This window comes from Adiantum capillus-veneris, chromosome 7, assembly GCF_014529385.1.
Source record: "Adiantum capillus-veneris isolate H3 chromosome 7, ASM1452938v2, whole genome shotgun sequence".
Lineage (NCBI taxonomy): Eukaryota > Viridiplantae > Streptophyta > Polypodiopsida > Polypodiales > Pteridaceae > Adiantum > Adiantum capillus-veneris.
This window is the reverse complement of record NC_140937.1, coordinates 41,377,802-41,391,782: the sequence shown is the minus strand read 5'-3', so window position 1 is coordinate 41,391,782 and position 13,981 is coordinate 41,377,802. Positions and strand designations below refer to the sequence as shown.

General features: G+C 44.0%; 1 protein-coding gene across 1 annotated transcript; it reads left to right on the top strand.

The window, feature by feature from the left end:
* The first annotated feature begins 1,594 nt into the window (after positions 1–1,594).
* On the top strand, positions 1,595–13,616 carry PYD1 (pyrimidine 1). The gene is made up of 7 exons (XM_086515834.1): positions 1,595–2,002; positions 2,400–2,657; positions 2,777–2,947; positions 12,627–12,739; positions 12,852–13,038; positions 13,120–13,229; positions 13,314–13,616. Exons 1-7 carry the CDS (start codon positions 1,736–1,738, stop codon positions 13,468–13,470), a joined length of 1,263 nt encoding a protein of 420 aa, XP_086371960.1. The 5' UTR covers positions 1,595–1,735; the 3' UTR covers positions 13,471–13,616.
* The last annotated feature ends 365 nt before the right edge of the window (positions 13,617–13,981 follow it).

Genomic DNA, 13,981 nt, shown 5'->3' with positions numbered 1-13,981 from the left:
GACATGATGATTTGAATCCCATTTCGAACATCTAGGTCTATCATTGTGATTTTATTTTCTCTTTCGATGTCTATGCTTGTCATGATGGTCCAAGTCTGCTTCCCATCTCTCATTGTAGTCATCATTAGTCTGTGTGATCATTTCAACTTATTTTCCTCGAACAAGTTTTATCTGAGAATTTGATCACTTATGTTTGAATCTGGCTGCATCATTGGCGTTACTCTAATCTTTGGCCTTACCCTTTTCTAGTGAATGATAAGAATTATGTGATTCAGAGCATCTTTCAACTCTTTTTGAATGTTGTTTGCGAGAATGCACTGAGTGTTCAGATGTTCTTCGCTGCTCTCCACCTTCGATACTTGGAATTCCTTCTATTTCCTCGTTCTGAGAGTGCAACTGCTCATCAATGTATCCTTGTTTTGATTCCTCTGCCATTGTATTGATATGGTCCTAATTTTTTATAAACATTGTAGTAGGTCTCCTTCCTCGTGCTACTGAACGTCGTACATGCATTGTGAATGATTGACTGACTCTGAGCTTTAATTGGGAGATTGGTTCCTGTCAAGAGATTTAGCTCATCATCTGATCGCCAAAATGGAATGAGTTGGATCACTTTGACATCTATTCCAGAGTTCAAATCATAGTCACTGACCAGACTTCAGACTCTAGATGTCCACATGACAGATTTAGACACAGAGGACCAGATGACAGATACAGAGGATAGAAAACATAATAAATTCTAGATGATAGACAAGAAACTGGAAATAACAGATTCAGATGATAGACAAGTGGATTGAACGATTGGATGTGTATTCAGATTCATATAGTAATTTGAAGTACTAGAGTTAGAGAACAATGCTCTGGAATGATTAATGTGGGCAATACAATGATACAAAGGTGCTAGGTTAGCACTGCGTGCTCCTAAGCTCTATAAGATGCCTAGCATCTAGAGTTCCAAGAAGTACAAGAGTCAGAATCCCCAAAATGGGATTAGTGGGTTCTATTTATGGTTGTCCGTACTGGAGTCACACAACATTGAGTAATTGACTGTAACTCCGTGAGGTAACTTGTCTAGGTAAACCAGCGGGGAAAGGCATCTCTAGAAGCAGGTTCCCACCTTCTACAATGGGTATACCTAAAACTATCCTATGGATGGCGATGCATAGATTATGAGCTAGAGGGCCTCTCCATGGTTTGGGAATAAGCCGGGCTTAACCTCAAGAGACACAATGTTCGCCTAGATTCTCAATCTCATTCCTTATGAGGAGCTTGCAAGTTTCAAAACTCACAATAAGAATTACTCTTACAGTTGGGACTAGCATTAGTGACAAGAGTGTCAAATGGTGTTGGCTGACACCCTTTACTGATCATGCTCTTATGCAAACATCACTGCATACTCAATCATACACTCGTGTAGGCCCCAAAATCTTACTTAAGGGCCCTTGTGCCAAAGGTAGGCTTGCAAATGCCGTTAACAAGGTTGCACACTCTTGCCACAGTGTGAGCAGGGCCTTAGTTTGCTCACATTGTATCAATTATTATTATTATTCTGATTCTGATTCACTAAGTGACACAGATTCCATAATTAAAAGTTGCTTTTCGTTCTTACAGGATGTAGGGGAGTCGAAAGAGAACCACCTTGACGTCATTGGCCTTGCTCCTGCTTCTGCGAGATCGCCATCAACTGAAATTCTTGCGTCTTCTCCGTGAGATCGCCTCGTCTTTTTCTTCCACGATGGCTGGGCTTGAGCTTAATGTGCAGCATCTGTGCGGAACCAAGATTTGCAGCGAACTGAGAGTCCCCAAGTCTTCTGCAAGATGTCCTCGTTTTGTAAGAACGATAAGAGCCTCTCAAGCATCAGACGGTCCCGATCTCAGTGTCTCCGTCAATGGGCTTCACCTTCCCAACCCCTTCGTCATCGGTTCTGGCCCTCCTGGCACCAATTACACTGTCATGAAGCGTGCTTTTGATGAGGGGTGGGGAGCTGTCATTGCCAAAACTGTAAGTTTTCTACCAACCTTTTTTTTTATTGATGGAGAAGTATACTTTATCTTGATCATGCTTTTAATGGCAGTGTCATTACATGTTCTAAAACATATAGTAAACTCTTTAGTTTGGCCATTTAATTATGGGTACATATCACTTGCGTGTTTCTTCGATGTCTTCATACTCTCATGACTTCCAAATCTTTTTACAATGTACTGACACCCCTGAAGGAAGTAACATAATCAGCCTCAATAATCTGTTGAATGTCTAACCAGGATGTTTTTTTGTTTAAACTAGGTAGGTAGCTTATGGGGCCCTCACATGTGCTAAACCAAATTCTTTGATTTTGTTGTTTTTTTTACTACTTTGCATGTCTTTAAAATTCATGGCCATAACCAAGTACATTCTGCAGGTGTCCTTGGACTCTTCGAAGGTGATTAATGTTACTCCTCGATATGCAAGGCTTCATGCCTCTAATGGTACACCAAAGGAAGTGATTGGATGGGAGAACATTGAGCTTATAAGTGACCGTCCCTTTGAAACAATGTTGGCAGAAATGCGACAACTTAAGCAGGAGTACCCAGACCGCATACTTATTGCTTCCATAATGGAAGAGTATAATAAAGATGCTTGGGAGGAGATTATAGAACGAGTGGAAGAAACAGGAGTTGTAAGATAGATTCCTTCTTTACTTTGCAGCTGTAATTTTCTAGTATGTTGATACTGATTTAGCTGGTTGATCAGTAAATGGCCATTGAGTAAACTGATTTTTTGAGCGAATACCATTAGGATGCATTGGAGATCAATTTTTCTTGTCCCCATGGAATGCCAGAACGTAGGATGGGGGCTGCGGTTGGACAGGATTGTCAGCTTCTTCAAGAAGTTTGTGGCTGGATTAATGCAAAGGCATCTGTGCCAGTTTGGGCAAAAATGACTCCAAACATTACTGATATTACACAGGTATGAAGTTATAATTGTCTTTTGCATGCTATGCTATGATGCTTATATTTGTGTGAGGATTGAATGTACAGTTTACTTGTGCACATCCTTCTGTGTACGTTTGCTGAGTAGCTATATTGCTTTATTAGATTGTGGATCACTTGTGGGTGTTGAATATACACACATTTTGGGTTTCTTTTTTGCTTGACATCACGTTCAGAATGCTTTAAGCTAGTGCTTGCACAAGTCATTGGTGGTCCTTCATCCTTCATACTGGCTAAAACCGATGAGAGGATCGTTAAACCTTTGTTTAGTCTGGATCACGGTTTTTTTTTGAAGGGGAATACGGAGGCAGTTGCAGAGATGGATGAAAAGAGTGCCCACATCATGAGAGGTTGAGCTTCATTTTTAGAAACCATGAAAAGGAGTGTCAGCGTGACACAGAGAGCTTCTATAGGGTGAGTAGGTTATCTCCTAGAACTAGTGAGGTCAGTTTGCCACCACCTTGTTCTTTTTCTTTCTTGAAAACATCTGGCATAGGCTTGAGAGGTTGGCGCGGCCTTAGTAATGGTGAGTACTAAGCTTTTTCAGATCTCACTTTTGTATGTAATTGATGAAGGACTTTTAGAGGGAATTTGTAGCTGGTTTTGCTAATTACTTACTCATAGGTACGAGGACCAACTGCCATCAATAAGTGGGATTGCTTAAGCATGGTTGCTTCTGTGATAATGTGGTTGTAAGTTTGCAGGCTGTTGGGTGGGAGGAGTGACTGTTCTTGATGATGTGAGAGTTCTATTTAGTCTCCTCTTAGTTCCTCGGTCTCCTTTCTTACAATGCTCATCTCAACGTCTATAGAAACTTGCAAGAGTACCTCTTGTGATATAGAGGGGGATGGTAGACAAGTTAATCTTTTGTCAAGGGTTGGTAGTAGGGCAGACGTGCGCACATCTATTGGTTTGGATGGGCTGAGGAAAGGTGCTGGTGTTTTAGCTTTGAGTGTCGTATTTTAAACATAAGAGTATGTCGAGATAAATACTGAAAAATAGTATTTATATCCACATGTTTAGTAGGGGAGAAGAGCCCTCATCCGTAGGTTTGAACGGGCCAACAAAATGTCAGGTGTTTTAGCCTTGAGTGTCCTATTTTAGAGAGTATGAAGAGGGCGTCCTTTTTATGAGCACTCTCTTGAGTTATTCAATTATTGCTCAAGGGTCATCTTCTCTCTTCGCAGGACCTGCATGTTCGGATGAGTCCATTAGAGTAGGTTTTCTAGTTTTGGAACCCTCTTTCATAAATGATTTGTACACCCGTTTTGATAGATGTTGTTACACTACGGTGGGCATCTGGCATGACATGCATGTAGTCTTAGGTTAGAGGAATCCAACGAGCCATTCCCCGCGTCGATTGGATTCCTAGATCAATAGTTGTGCGACAATTTCACCCGAAACTTAGCTTGGTAAAAAATTTAGAAAAATTAAATCATTTAATGATTTAATTTGTTGGGTTGGTGGACAGTTTGCTCTAAGTCTTAAAAAGTTTATAACCAATATCTTGCCCTATAAAAGGAGCAGCAAAGCCAACATTTTGGATCAGATAAGCCAGTGCCAGAGATCAGCCCCCTTGGCGTTTTGGACCTTCATCACGAGCATCCGCGTCGGATCAACCATAGCAGCCAGCGTTTTCAGTTTTCAGTCCTTTCCCTCGCCGGAAGAGCCCTAGATGTGCTATTGCTAGTCTCTCTACTGCAGCCTGGAGCTTTTGGCAGCACATCGAGCCTCTCTCCCGGCCATTCCCTCGCTGCATCGAGTGCTCACATCGTTGTCCATCATCAGCTGCGTTTTTGACCGCGTTTCTTGTGACGGATCGGTTGTATTTTGCGTGCTAGATCTACTTTTTTGTAGCCAGTTTTCAACCCTTCATTCCTCTCACATCGGGAGTGCAAATCAGCCCTAGATCTGTTTTTTGGTGGCCATCCGCAATCCCACATCGAGAAGGATCCAAAAGTGCATCAAATCAGCCCCAGAGGTGCCTCGTCTTGAGGAGTTATCGCAGAGACATTCATCATTCGAGTTAGTAGAGTGTGCACTTGAGGTATTACATGTGCATACATTCCATTTACGCAATCTAAAGCAAATACCACATCAGCAACGGTATGGGGGACCCTTGAGAGAGTTGATTGGGACCCCATTGGGTGACATTCTCCTCCTCCTCCTCCTCCTCTCTCTCTCTCTCTCTCTCTCTCTCTCTCTCTCCTCTCTCTCTCTCTCTCCCCTTCACATCTCTACCGTGCTCTCTCATTCCCTCTCTTCAAGGAAAGCAAAAGGAACCATCATTCAAGTTAAAAGGATTTACTAATGCATGGAAAAGAAGTAAAGGATTTGTGGAAGTAGAAAACCTAGATCTTCATCATTTCAATTCCGCTGCACCTGACATTGGTATCAGAGCTTTGTGATTTTGTCATGTGCGCACTTCACTTGCGCCACGTGGACATGCTTCTGCCATAGTCTAGCATGAGTCTTAGCTTAGGACTAAGCCTGGCACCTTTGTGAGCCTCTAGCAGGATGTGCATGTCCAGGCCAGCCACACTTGCATACCCTCTCTTGCACAAGAACACTCATTTCATCATGCAGGCATTTTACCGCGTGAACCACCTCTTATAAGTCATTTTATTAAAAGTGACTTTTGGAAATTTTTTTTGTAAGTTTGTTGGAAAAGTAGGTAGGGAAAATTGCTAAAGATCTTAAAAGAAACCCATTGGGCACTCGGTAGAAGCAGAAGAAGCAGGGATACAAGGAGGCAGGCACCCAGCAGGCAGGCAACACCTCAACAGGAGCCCTAGCGTTTTCTCAAGAAGAAGAATACCGAGATCAGCGTGGCGTTTTCAGTTTTTAGCCTTGACGCCGTCGTCGTCGACACCATCGTCGTCGTCGCCATCGACATCGTCGTCGAAGTCCCTATCTTGACGACGACTCCATCGCCGCCATCATCGTAGATCCCTATCTTGACGACGAAACCTTCGTCATCGTCATCGCAATCCCGGACTTGACAACGACACCATTGTCATCGTCATTGTCACAGTTACCATCGTCGTCGTCCTCGACATAGACCAACAGTACCCATTGTCTACATCATCGTTTTCGACATAGACCCCGTCGTCGACATCACCGTCTTCGATAGAGAACCATTGTCGACTTCACCGTCATCGACATAGAACCATCGCGGACTTCACCGTCTTCGACACAGTACTGTCGTCGACTTCATCATCGTCGACAAAGACCTTTTGTACCTCGTTCTCAACTTCCTCGTCTTCGACATAGACCTCGTCGTCGACCTCCCCGTCTTCGACATAGAATCTCAATACCTCATTACCCCTTCAGTACCTTAGTACCCAATACCCAACATCAGCAGCATCAGTACCCATTAGCATCAACATCTCAGCATTTAGTCATTGTATCAACATTGTGCAAGAATAAAGAAAGTACTTGCTCTGGCAACAGAGCAAGGGGACCCTTGATGGTTGGGACCCAACATCCCTGTGTCGTCTCTTTTCTCTCTCTCGTCGTCTCTCTTTCTTTCAGTTTAGTTCAGTTCAAGTGAAGTAAAGTGTCCCATGTGTTTGTGTACGGAGTACTAGATCCAAGCAAAATCCTTATTCTCTTCCGCTGCATCGGACATTGGTATCAGAGCTCTGTGCGTGCTTCGGCTTCGCGAACTCAAGGGAGAAACCTACAGAAGAACCCCAGAAGAACCAAGAACCTCAAGACTCAAGAACCCAAGAACCCAAGTACCAAAGAACCATCAAGAATCCAAGGAACCCAAGTACCAAAGAACCATCAAGAATCCAAGGAACCTCGCCCAGTTTTTTTTCCAGAAGAATCTTTGAGTCCCGACCATGGACTTACCAGATCCCCTCTTCATTGCCATGCCTTTGAAGGAAGATCGACATCGGATCCACCAAAACCCAGATCTTGAGTACCAAGTTCTCCGAGCTTTGTATGCGGATATGGAAGGAGTTGGAGACAGGATCCCTAACCTCTTCTGCATTCGCATGTAGCGTGCATCCATTTCCCTCGTCATTGGACCTTTGAAAAGGACTCCGGAACCAAACCTCAAGCCATCAGCATCGGTAATGTTTTCACCACAGTCAGTGTTCGAGGAACAACTCTTGCTACAGCAGGCAGAGTCAACACAATCTGGTATAGAGCCCAGGCTGATATTCGGCAATCGTAGTAAGGCTGGACCCTTACACGGTGTTTGCATCACCAACAGCACTCGCAGTACTGTCTGTCCTTGGTTTTAGAGGAATTTTCATCTGTGATGCATCCAGAGCATCAGAACCATTCATCAGTCAGCATCAGAAGTACAGATAGAAGTTCGACAGTTGTGCCTCACTATTAACAGGGGGGATGTCACGTGTGCACTTCACTTGCGCCACGTGGACATGCTTCTGCCATAGTCTAGCATGAGTCTTAGCTTAGGACAGCCTGGCACCTTTATGAGCCTCTAGCAGGACGTGCATGTCCAGGCCAGCCACACTTGCATACCCTCTCTTGCACAAGAACACTCATTTCATCATGCAAGCATTTTACCGCGTGAACCACCTCTTATAAGTCATTTTATTAAAAGTGACTTTTGGAAAATTTTTTGTAAGTTTGTTGGAAAAGTAGGTAGGGCGAATTGCTAAAGATCTATAAAAGAAACCCATTGGGCACTCGATAGAAGTAGAAGAAGCAGGGACACAAGGAGGCAGGCACCCAACAGGCAGGCAACACCTCAACAGGAGCCCTAGCGTTTTCTCAAGAAGAAGAAGACCCAGATCAGCCTGGCGTTTTCAGTTTTCAGTTTTCAGCCTTGACGCCGACGTCGTCGACACCATCGTTGTCGTCGCCATCGTCATCGTTGTCGAAGTCCCTATCTTGACGACGACTCCATCGCCATCATCATCGCCCTATCTTGACGACGACACCTTCGTCATCGTCATTGCAGTCCTGGACTTGACGATGACACCATCGTCGTCGTCATCGACAAAGACCAGCAGTACCCGTCGTTGACATCATCGTCTTCGACATAGACCCCGTTGTTGACATCACCGTCTTCGACAGAGAATCGTCGTCGACTTCACCGTCATCGACATAGAGCCGTCGTTGACTTCACCGTCTTCGACACAGTACCATCGTCGACTTCATCGTCGCCGACAAAGACCCTTATTAGTACCTCGTTGCCGACTTCATCGTCTTCGACATAGACCTTGTCGTCGACCTCCCTGTCTTCGACATAGAACCTCAATACCTCATTACCCCTCAGTACCTCAGTACCGAATACCCAACATTTAGCAGCATCAGTACCCATTAGCATCAACATCTCAACATTTAGTGATTGTATCAGCATTGTGCAAGAATAAAGAAAGTACTTGCTCTGGCAATAGAGCAAGGGGGCCCTTGAAGGTTGGGACCCGACATCCCTGTGTCGTCTCTTTTCTCGCTCTCATCGTCTCTCTTTCTTTCAGTTCAGTTCGGTTCTTTCAAGTGAAGTAATGTGTCCCTTGTGTTTGCGTGCGGAGTACTAGATCTGAGCAAAATCCTTATTCTATTCCACTGCACCTGACAGATTTTGTATTGATCTGCTACTCTTTGAAATTTGTTTTTCTCTGTAGCATTTGAGTGTGTTGTAGTGATTTTCCCAAGGACGCTTCTCTCACTTAGGGAAGTGCAGTACCTGTCATTGCGCGTAGGACCGCGCTTTGGAAATGCAAACACTGTATATCAAGCCCCAAGAGTTACAGTTGTGGTGCGCCTGCGAGAGGGTAGTTGACTTGGTGTGGGCGCTCGACCACCTTGACATAAAGAAATCCTAGCATGGATATTAGTAGTCATAACTTCTTCGACATGGCAGATTGCATCATTGAGGATATGCATTGGAAACATGAAGATGTTGATTGCGAGTATGAGGATTTGTTAGCGGCCTATGACTACAAAGGAAGACGGCATCCAAATCAACCTATTAGCTTTGGAGTCTTGACATTGTTTGCACAACCATCTCTCCCATCTGCTTGGAGAATTCCATGATTCCAGAAGAGGCATTGCATCGTCATCGATCTGTACACATCTTTGGCAGCACATCGGGTTCACACCATCTGCATCTTCTTAGTAATCGGTGGCCATCAATCCGGAGCCAAATCCGAGGCAGCCATCGCGGGAGTTTGCAGGCATCATGAACCTACATTCGTAGCCACATCCGTTGCAGAGATGAGGATTCATCTATAGCTTCCATCATACGGCAATCTAGTCGAACCCCCAAGAGGAGCCTCTATCTTTGAGGAGTTACTTGGCGGTTTCATGAGACATCATACAGAGGACTTGCCATGGTTCATGGGCATTCTGAAGGACATATCCTTCTTCATCTTCCATTCAGCGTTGCTCTCGCCAATCTTCCCGGGTAGGGACAGCATAGGTTGGCCGATAACCTTCGTGGGCATCAGCGTTTGCATATCCAGCCATTCGCACTATGAGCTTCCATCCGGTTTGCAATTTGGTTCACACTATCCGAGTTGGGGCAGCAAAGGTTATTGTTTGCCGATAACCAACAAGGGCATCATTGGTCCAAGAGACAGTCCACTGTTTGCAACTAAATGCATCATCACCATCCTTGTGTTTTGGACATTTCTACATCACCCAGGGGAGCATCTCTCAAAAATCTCCATGGAGGACATCATCTAGAACGAACTTCATTCGAGACCATCTTATGGCGTGCATGGAGTTTGGTACCAGTACCTCACCTTAAGTAGAAGGGGATGTCACGTGCACATGGCTTTGTGTGCCACATGGACATGCTTCATTGACTTCCAGAGCCAATTTTCCTCTTCTTCCTAGATAGGAGTGTCTAGAATCCTAGGAGGATTAGTACCGGCAATTTTGTGCTGGCAATTTTGCGAGCCTGTTCGTAGGACTTGCATGTCCGAACGAGTCCATTAGAGTAGGTTTTCCTGTTTTGGAACCCTCTTGCATAAATGGTTTGTACACACGTTTTGACAGATGTCGCTACACTACGGCGGGCATTTGGCATGACATGCATGTAGTCTTAGGTTAGAGGAATCCAACGAGCCATTCCCCGCGTCGATCGGATTCCTGGATCGACAGATGTGTGACAGTTTCACCCGAAACTTAGCCGTGGTCGAAAACTTATAAATTAAATCATTTAATGATTGAGTTTGTTGGGTTGGTGGACAGTATCTTTGCCCTATAAAGGGAGCAGTAGAGCTAGTGTTTTGGATCAGATGAGCTAGTGCCAGATATCAGCCCAACGTTTTTGCAGATTAGCCCCTTGGCATTTTGGACCTTCATCACGAGCATTCGCGCCGGATCAACCATAGCATCCAGTGTTTTCAGCCCTTTCCCTCGCCGGAAGAGCCCCGGATCTGTCTACTGCAGCCTGGAGCTTTTGGCAGCACATTGAACCTCTCTCCTAGCCATTCCCTCACCGCATCGAGTGCTCACATCACTGTCCATCATTTGCGTCCATCATCAGCTGCATTTTTTGCCGTGTCTCTCCCGACGGATCGGCTGCGTTTTGCATGCCAGATCTGTGTTTTTGCAGCCAATTTTCAGCCCTTCATTCCTCTCACATCGGTCCCAGATCTATCCCTTGGTGGCCATCCGCAATCTCACATTGAGAAGGATCCAAAGATGCATCAAATCAGCCCCGGAGGTGCCTCGTCTTGAGGAGTTACCGTGGTGACATTCACCATTCAAGTCAGTAGAGTTTGCACTTGAGGTATTGCATGTGTGTACATTCCATTTACGCAATCTAAAGTAAATACCACATTGGCAACGGTGTGGGGACCCTTGAGAGGGTTGATTGGGACCCCATTAGGTGTCATTCTCCTCTTCCCCCCCGCCCCCCCCCAACACACACACACACACACACATCTCTACCTCTATTTCTCATTCCCTCTCTGCAAGGAAAGTTAAAGGAACCATCATTCCATAGAGTGACTTGGCTCTCTGCAATGTGACATTTATTTACATTCAATTGCCCACCTGATGATTGCAACCTAGTTGGGGGGTAGCCTGGCCTTTGCACACGATCGCCCTGTTGTCTCCACCTTATGGGTCCAAGATGAACAACTTCGCCTAGCAAATGGGGGACACCACGTAGCGTTTTCTATGGTTAGGATACAATAGGCCTATCATCCAATACCGAATGCAATAGGGACACTAAGAGCGTAATAGCTCAACCACATATTTCCTTAAGATCCAGACTTATGAAGTGAGGGAGAGAGAGATTCATCATAAATGCACAACCCCATCATGCTAGCATTAAGCACTCAAGACAAACAACACCCAAAACATAATATTATATTTCCAACGCGAGAGAGTGATGGTGCTAAGGATTTACATACATCCAAACCACAAACAAAACATCATGTATATAAATATCACAAGCAAATATAGGACAGCTTGAGTAAGTAAAAGTGTAGAGAGAATACTAATCATAAATTGATGGATATCATATTGCCGTAACAGTGCGGGGGAAGAGAGATGGATGCAGTGACGCACCTTGCCATATTGTGCATGGCCTGTCGACGTAGAGTTAGGGTTTCCTTATTAATAGGTATACACAACGAGTGCTCCAAATCTCAAGGTGTAGTGCATGGATGAGTGCTCTCACAATCATGGCATGCGGTTTACAATAGGCAACCCTTCAATGCCGCACTTGGTGCAAGTGTAGAAGCCTCGAAGTGCGTTTGTGCTACCTTGCATTCCCCAAATTGTACTACTTTCTCTCATCCCATTTTTTCATCTCCTTACAGTGTGCCAAGAGGTTCTTTTTATAGGCGAAGGAGACTAGCCACTTAAAGTTGATTAGTACAAAACGTTACTTGTCTAATCAAAGAGGTGGTCCTGGCCACACATAATGCATGGTATGGCCATATGGCTAGATGCTCTAGCTTGGCCCACACTGATCCAGAGGCTAGAGAGTGGTGGTGGGTTTATACAATTTAGCACGTTTTAAATTACAATTGCAAAGATGGTGGAAGTGGGATTGTCGCCGTTGGCAGATGGTATTATTACTGTGGTACAATACTAGATTTTCACTTTATTTTGGTTGCAAGATAAAATTTACAATGGTTGTGGCATAATGACTGAGGACAGGTCAATTATGGTCTTGTGATTCACCTTAGACTAATTGCTTTGAAGGTTGCTTCAGCATCCTAAGGCCCTAGGACGCACCTTACAACCATCTTTGTAATCTTGATCCTTGCACTCTTTTTCTTCTCTCTCTTTAGAATGGCCAATTCTAGAGATTAAATCTAGTGACATTACCGTGCCCGTGAAATCATACTCATCCTCGACTATGCACATATACAAGAGAAGGTGAACTAGGTCCGTCGACATTTAGCTAAGCATGTCTAATCATTGTAGCTTGCACACCTCTCCTGCAGTAGATAGCAAGTCTACTTACAACTGATTGGAGTTGGTGTTTTATCATCCAGAATGCATGGGTGAAACTGCTAAATTTAAAGCCAAGACATTATTGGTAACTTTACATTCTTTTATCTGGCCACATTTATATGAAGTCAGAGGATCAAGTATATCTAAATGCTTTTCACATCTTTGATTTCGGTTTAGTCAAGGAAATGTGTCAGAATGATTGCAGAACATGATCATTGTTTTTGTGTTTTTCTTTTGGGGTAGAATAGCCAGCGCGAATTGCGCTTCAGGAAGGATGTGAAGGCGTCTCTGCAATCAATACCATCATGAGTGTCATGGGCATCAATCTCGACACATTACGACCTGAACCATCAGTGGAAGGGTAAACAGACTTGGTGATCATGAACATTTAGCTAACTACATACTATGCAGGGCAATATGTTTTTCAACCATGTCATAGTACGAATGCTGATGATATAAAGTATAATGAACAGGTACTCTACTCCAGGTGGGTACTCATCGAAGGCTGTTCGACCCATAGCCTTGGCAAAAGTGATGGCCATAGGGCAAATGATGAAGAAAGAATTTAGCGGGCAGGATGTGTCTTTGTCTGGTATTGGTGGAGTGGAGACTGGGAATCATGCAGCGGAGTTTATCTTACTAGGAGCTCATACTGTACAGGTGGTGGTTGGGAAGTCATTACTTCATATTATCCACATCTTTCTTTGTCTTATTTCATTTGGCTTAATTAAATGTTGACAGGTTTGCACTGGGGTGATGCTACATGGTTATGGTCATGTGAAGAAGTTGTGCTCCGAACTTCAAGCATTTATGGAGAGGCATAACTTCGAAAGTATCGAAGACTTCAGAGGGTATGTAGTAATTAGCTAATACTACTTTCTTTCTATAATATAAGCTGATGGTACCAAAGCAATGGAGGTTTTACTTTGTGACAGGGCATCTTTAGAATATTTCACCACACATACCGATTTAGTTCGGCGACAACGAGAAGCTATACAAAAGAAAAAAGCAGTCCGTCTTGGGTTGGCATCGGATAAAGAATGGACAGGTGATGGATTTGTAAAGCAGACAGAGACTATGGTATCAAATTAATAGCTGTAAAGAGTGTGGCCTTATCCTTCTTGACCAAGTCAAGGTTACCAATGAACTTCCATGGTTCATGCTTTTGTAAACTGCCCTTCTCTTGTGAAGAACATAATGTACATAGCTTCAATTACATGTTTCACGTGTTTTCTTTATCTCTAGGCATGAAAAAGAATAATGGAGGATAGTCTCTCTCTCTCTCTCTCTCTCTCTCTCTCTCTCTCTCTCTCACACACACACACACACACACACACACAGGTGGTGATGTACAATGGGTGCCATAACTTGGCACCCGGACAAAAGAGTTGTCTCATGCAGCTAAAAACGACCGTGAAATACCTCTAAGGTCCATAGAGGTATCTCATCAATAGAAGTCTGCACTTATTGCCATAGTTATACCAATGTTAATATCCACTAATAAGTGCTAATGTTATACCTAAATGGCTCCTTAAAACTTAAATTTGATAGATCCATAGTGCAAGGAAAAGTTGAGTGAACGTTGGGAAAGCTGAAGGAAAGA

Bases quoted from the DNA above. Each gene is read 5' to 3' on its own strand.
- PYD1 (XM_086515834.1), top strand. From the start codon at position 1,736: ATGGCTGGGCTTGAGCTTAATGTGCAGCATCTGTGCGGAACCAAGATT. The intron at 12,740-12,851 runs GTAAACAGACTT...TATAATGAACAG, and splicing joins CCTGAACCATCAGTGGAAGG to GTACTCTACTCCAGGTGGGT. The intron at 13,230-13,313 runs GTATGTAGTAAT...ACTTTGTGACAG, and splicing joins AGTATCGAAGACTTCAGAGG to GGCATCTTTAGAATATTTCA.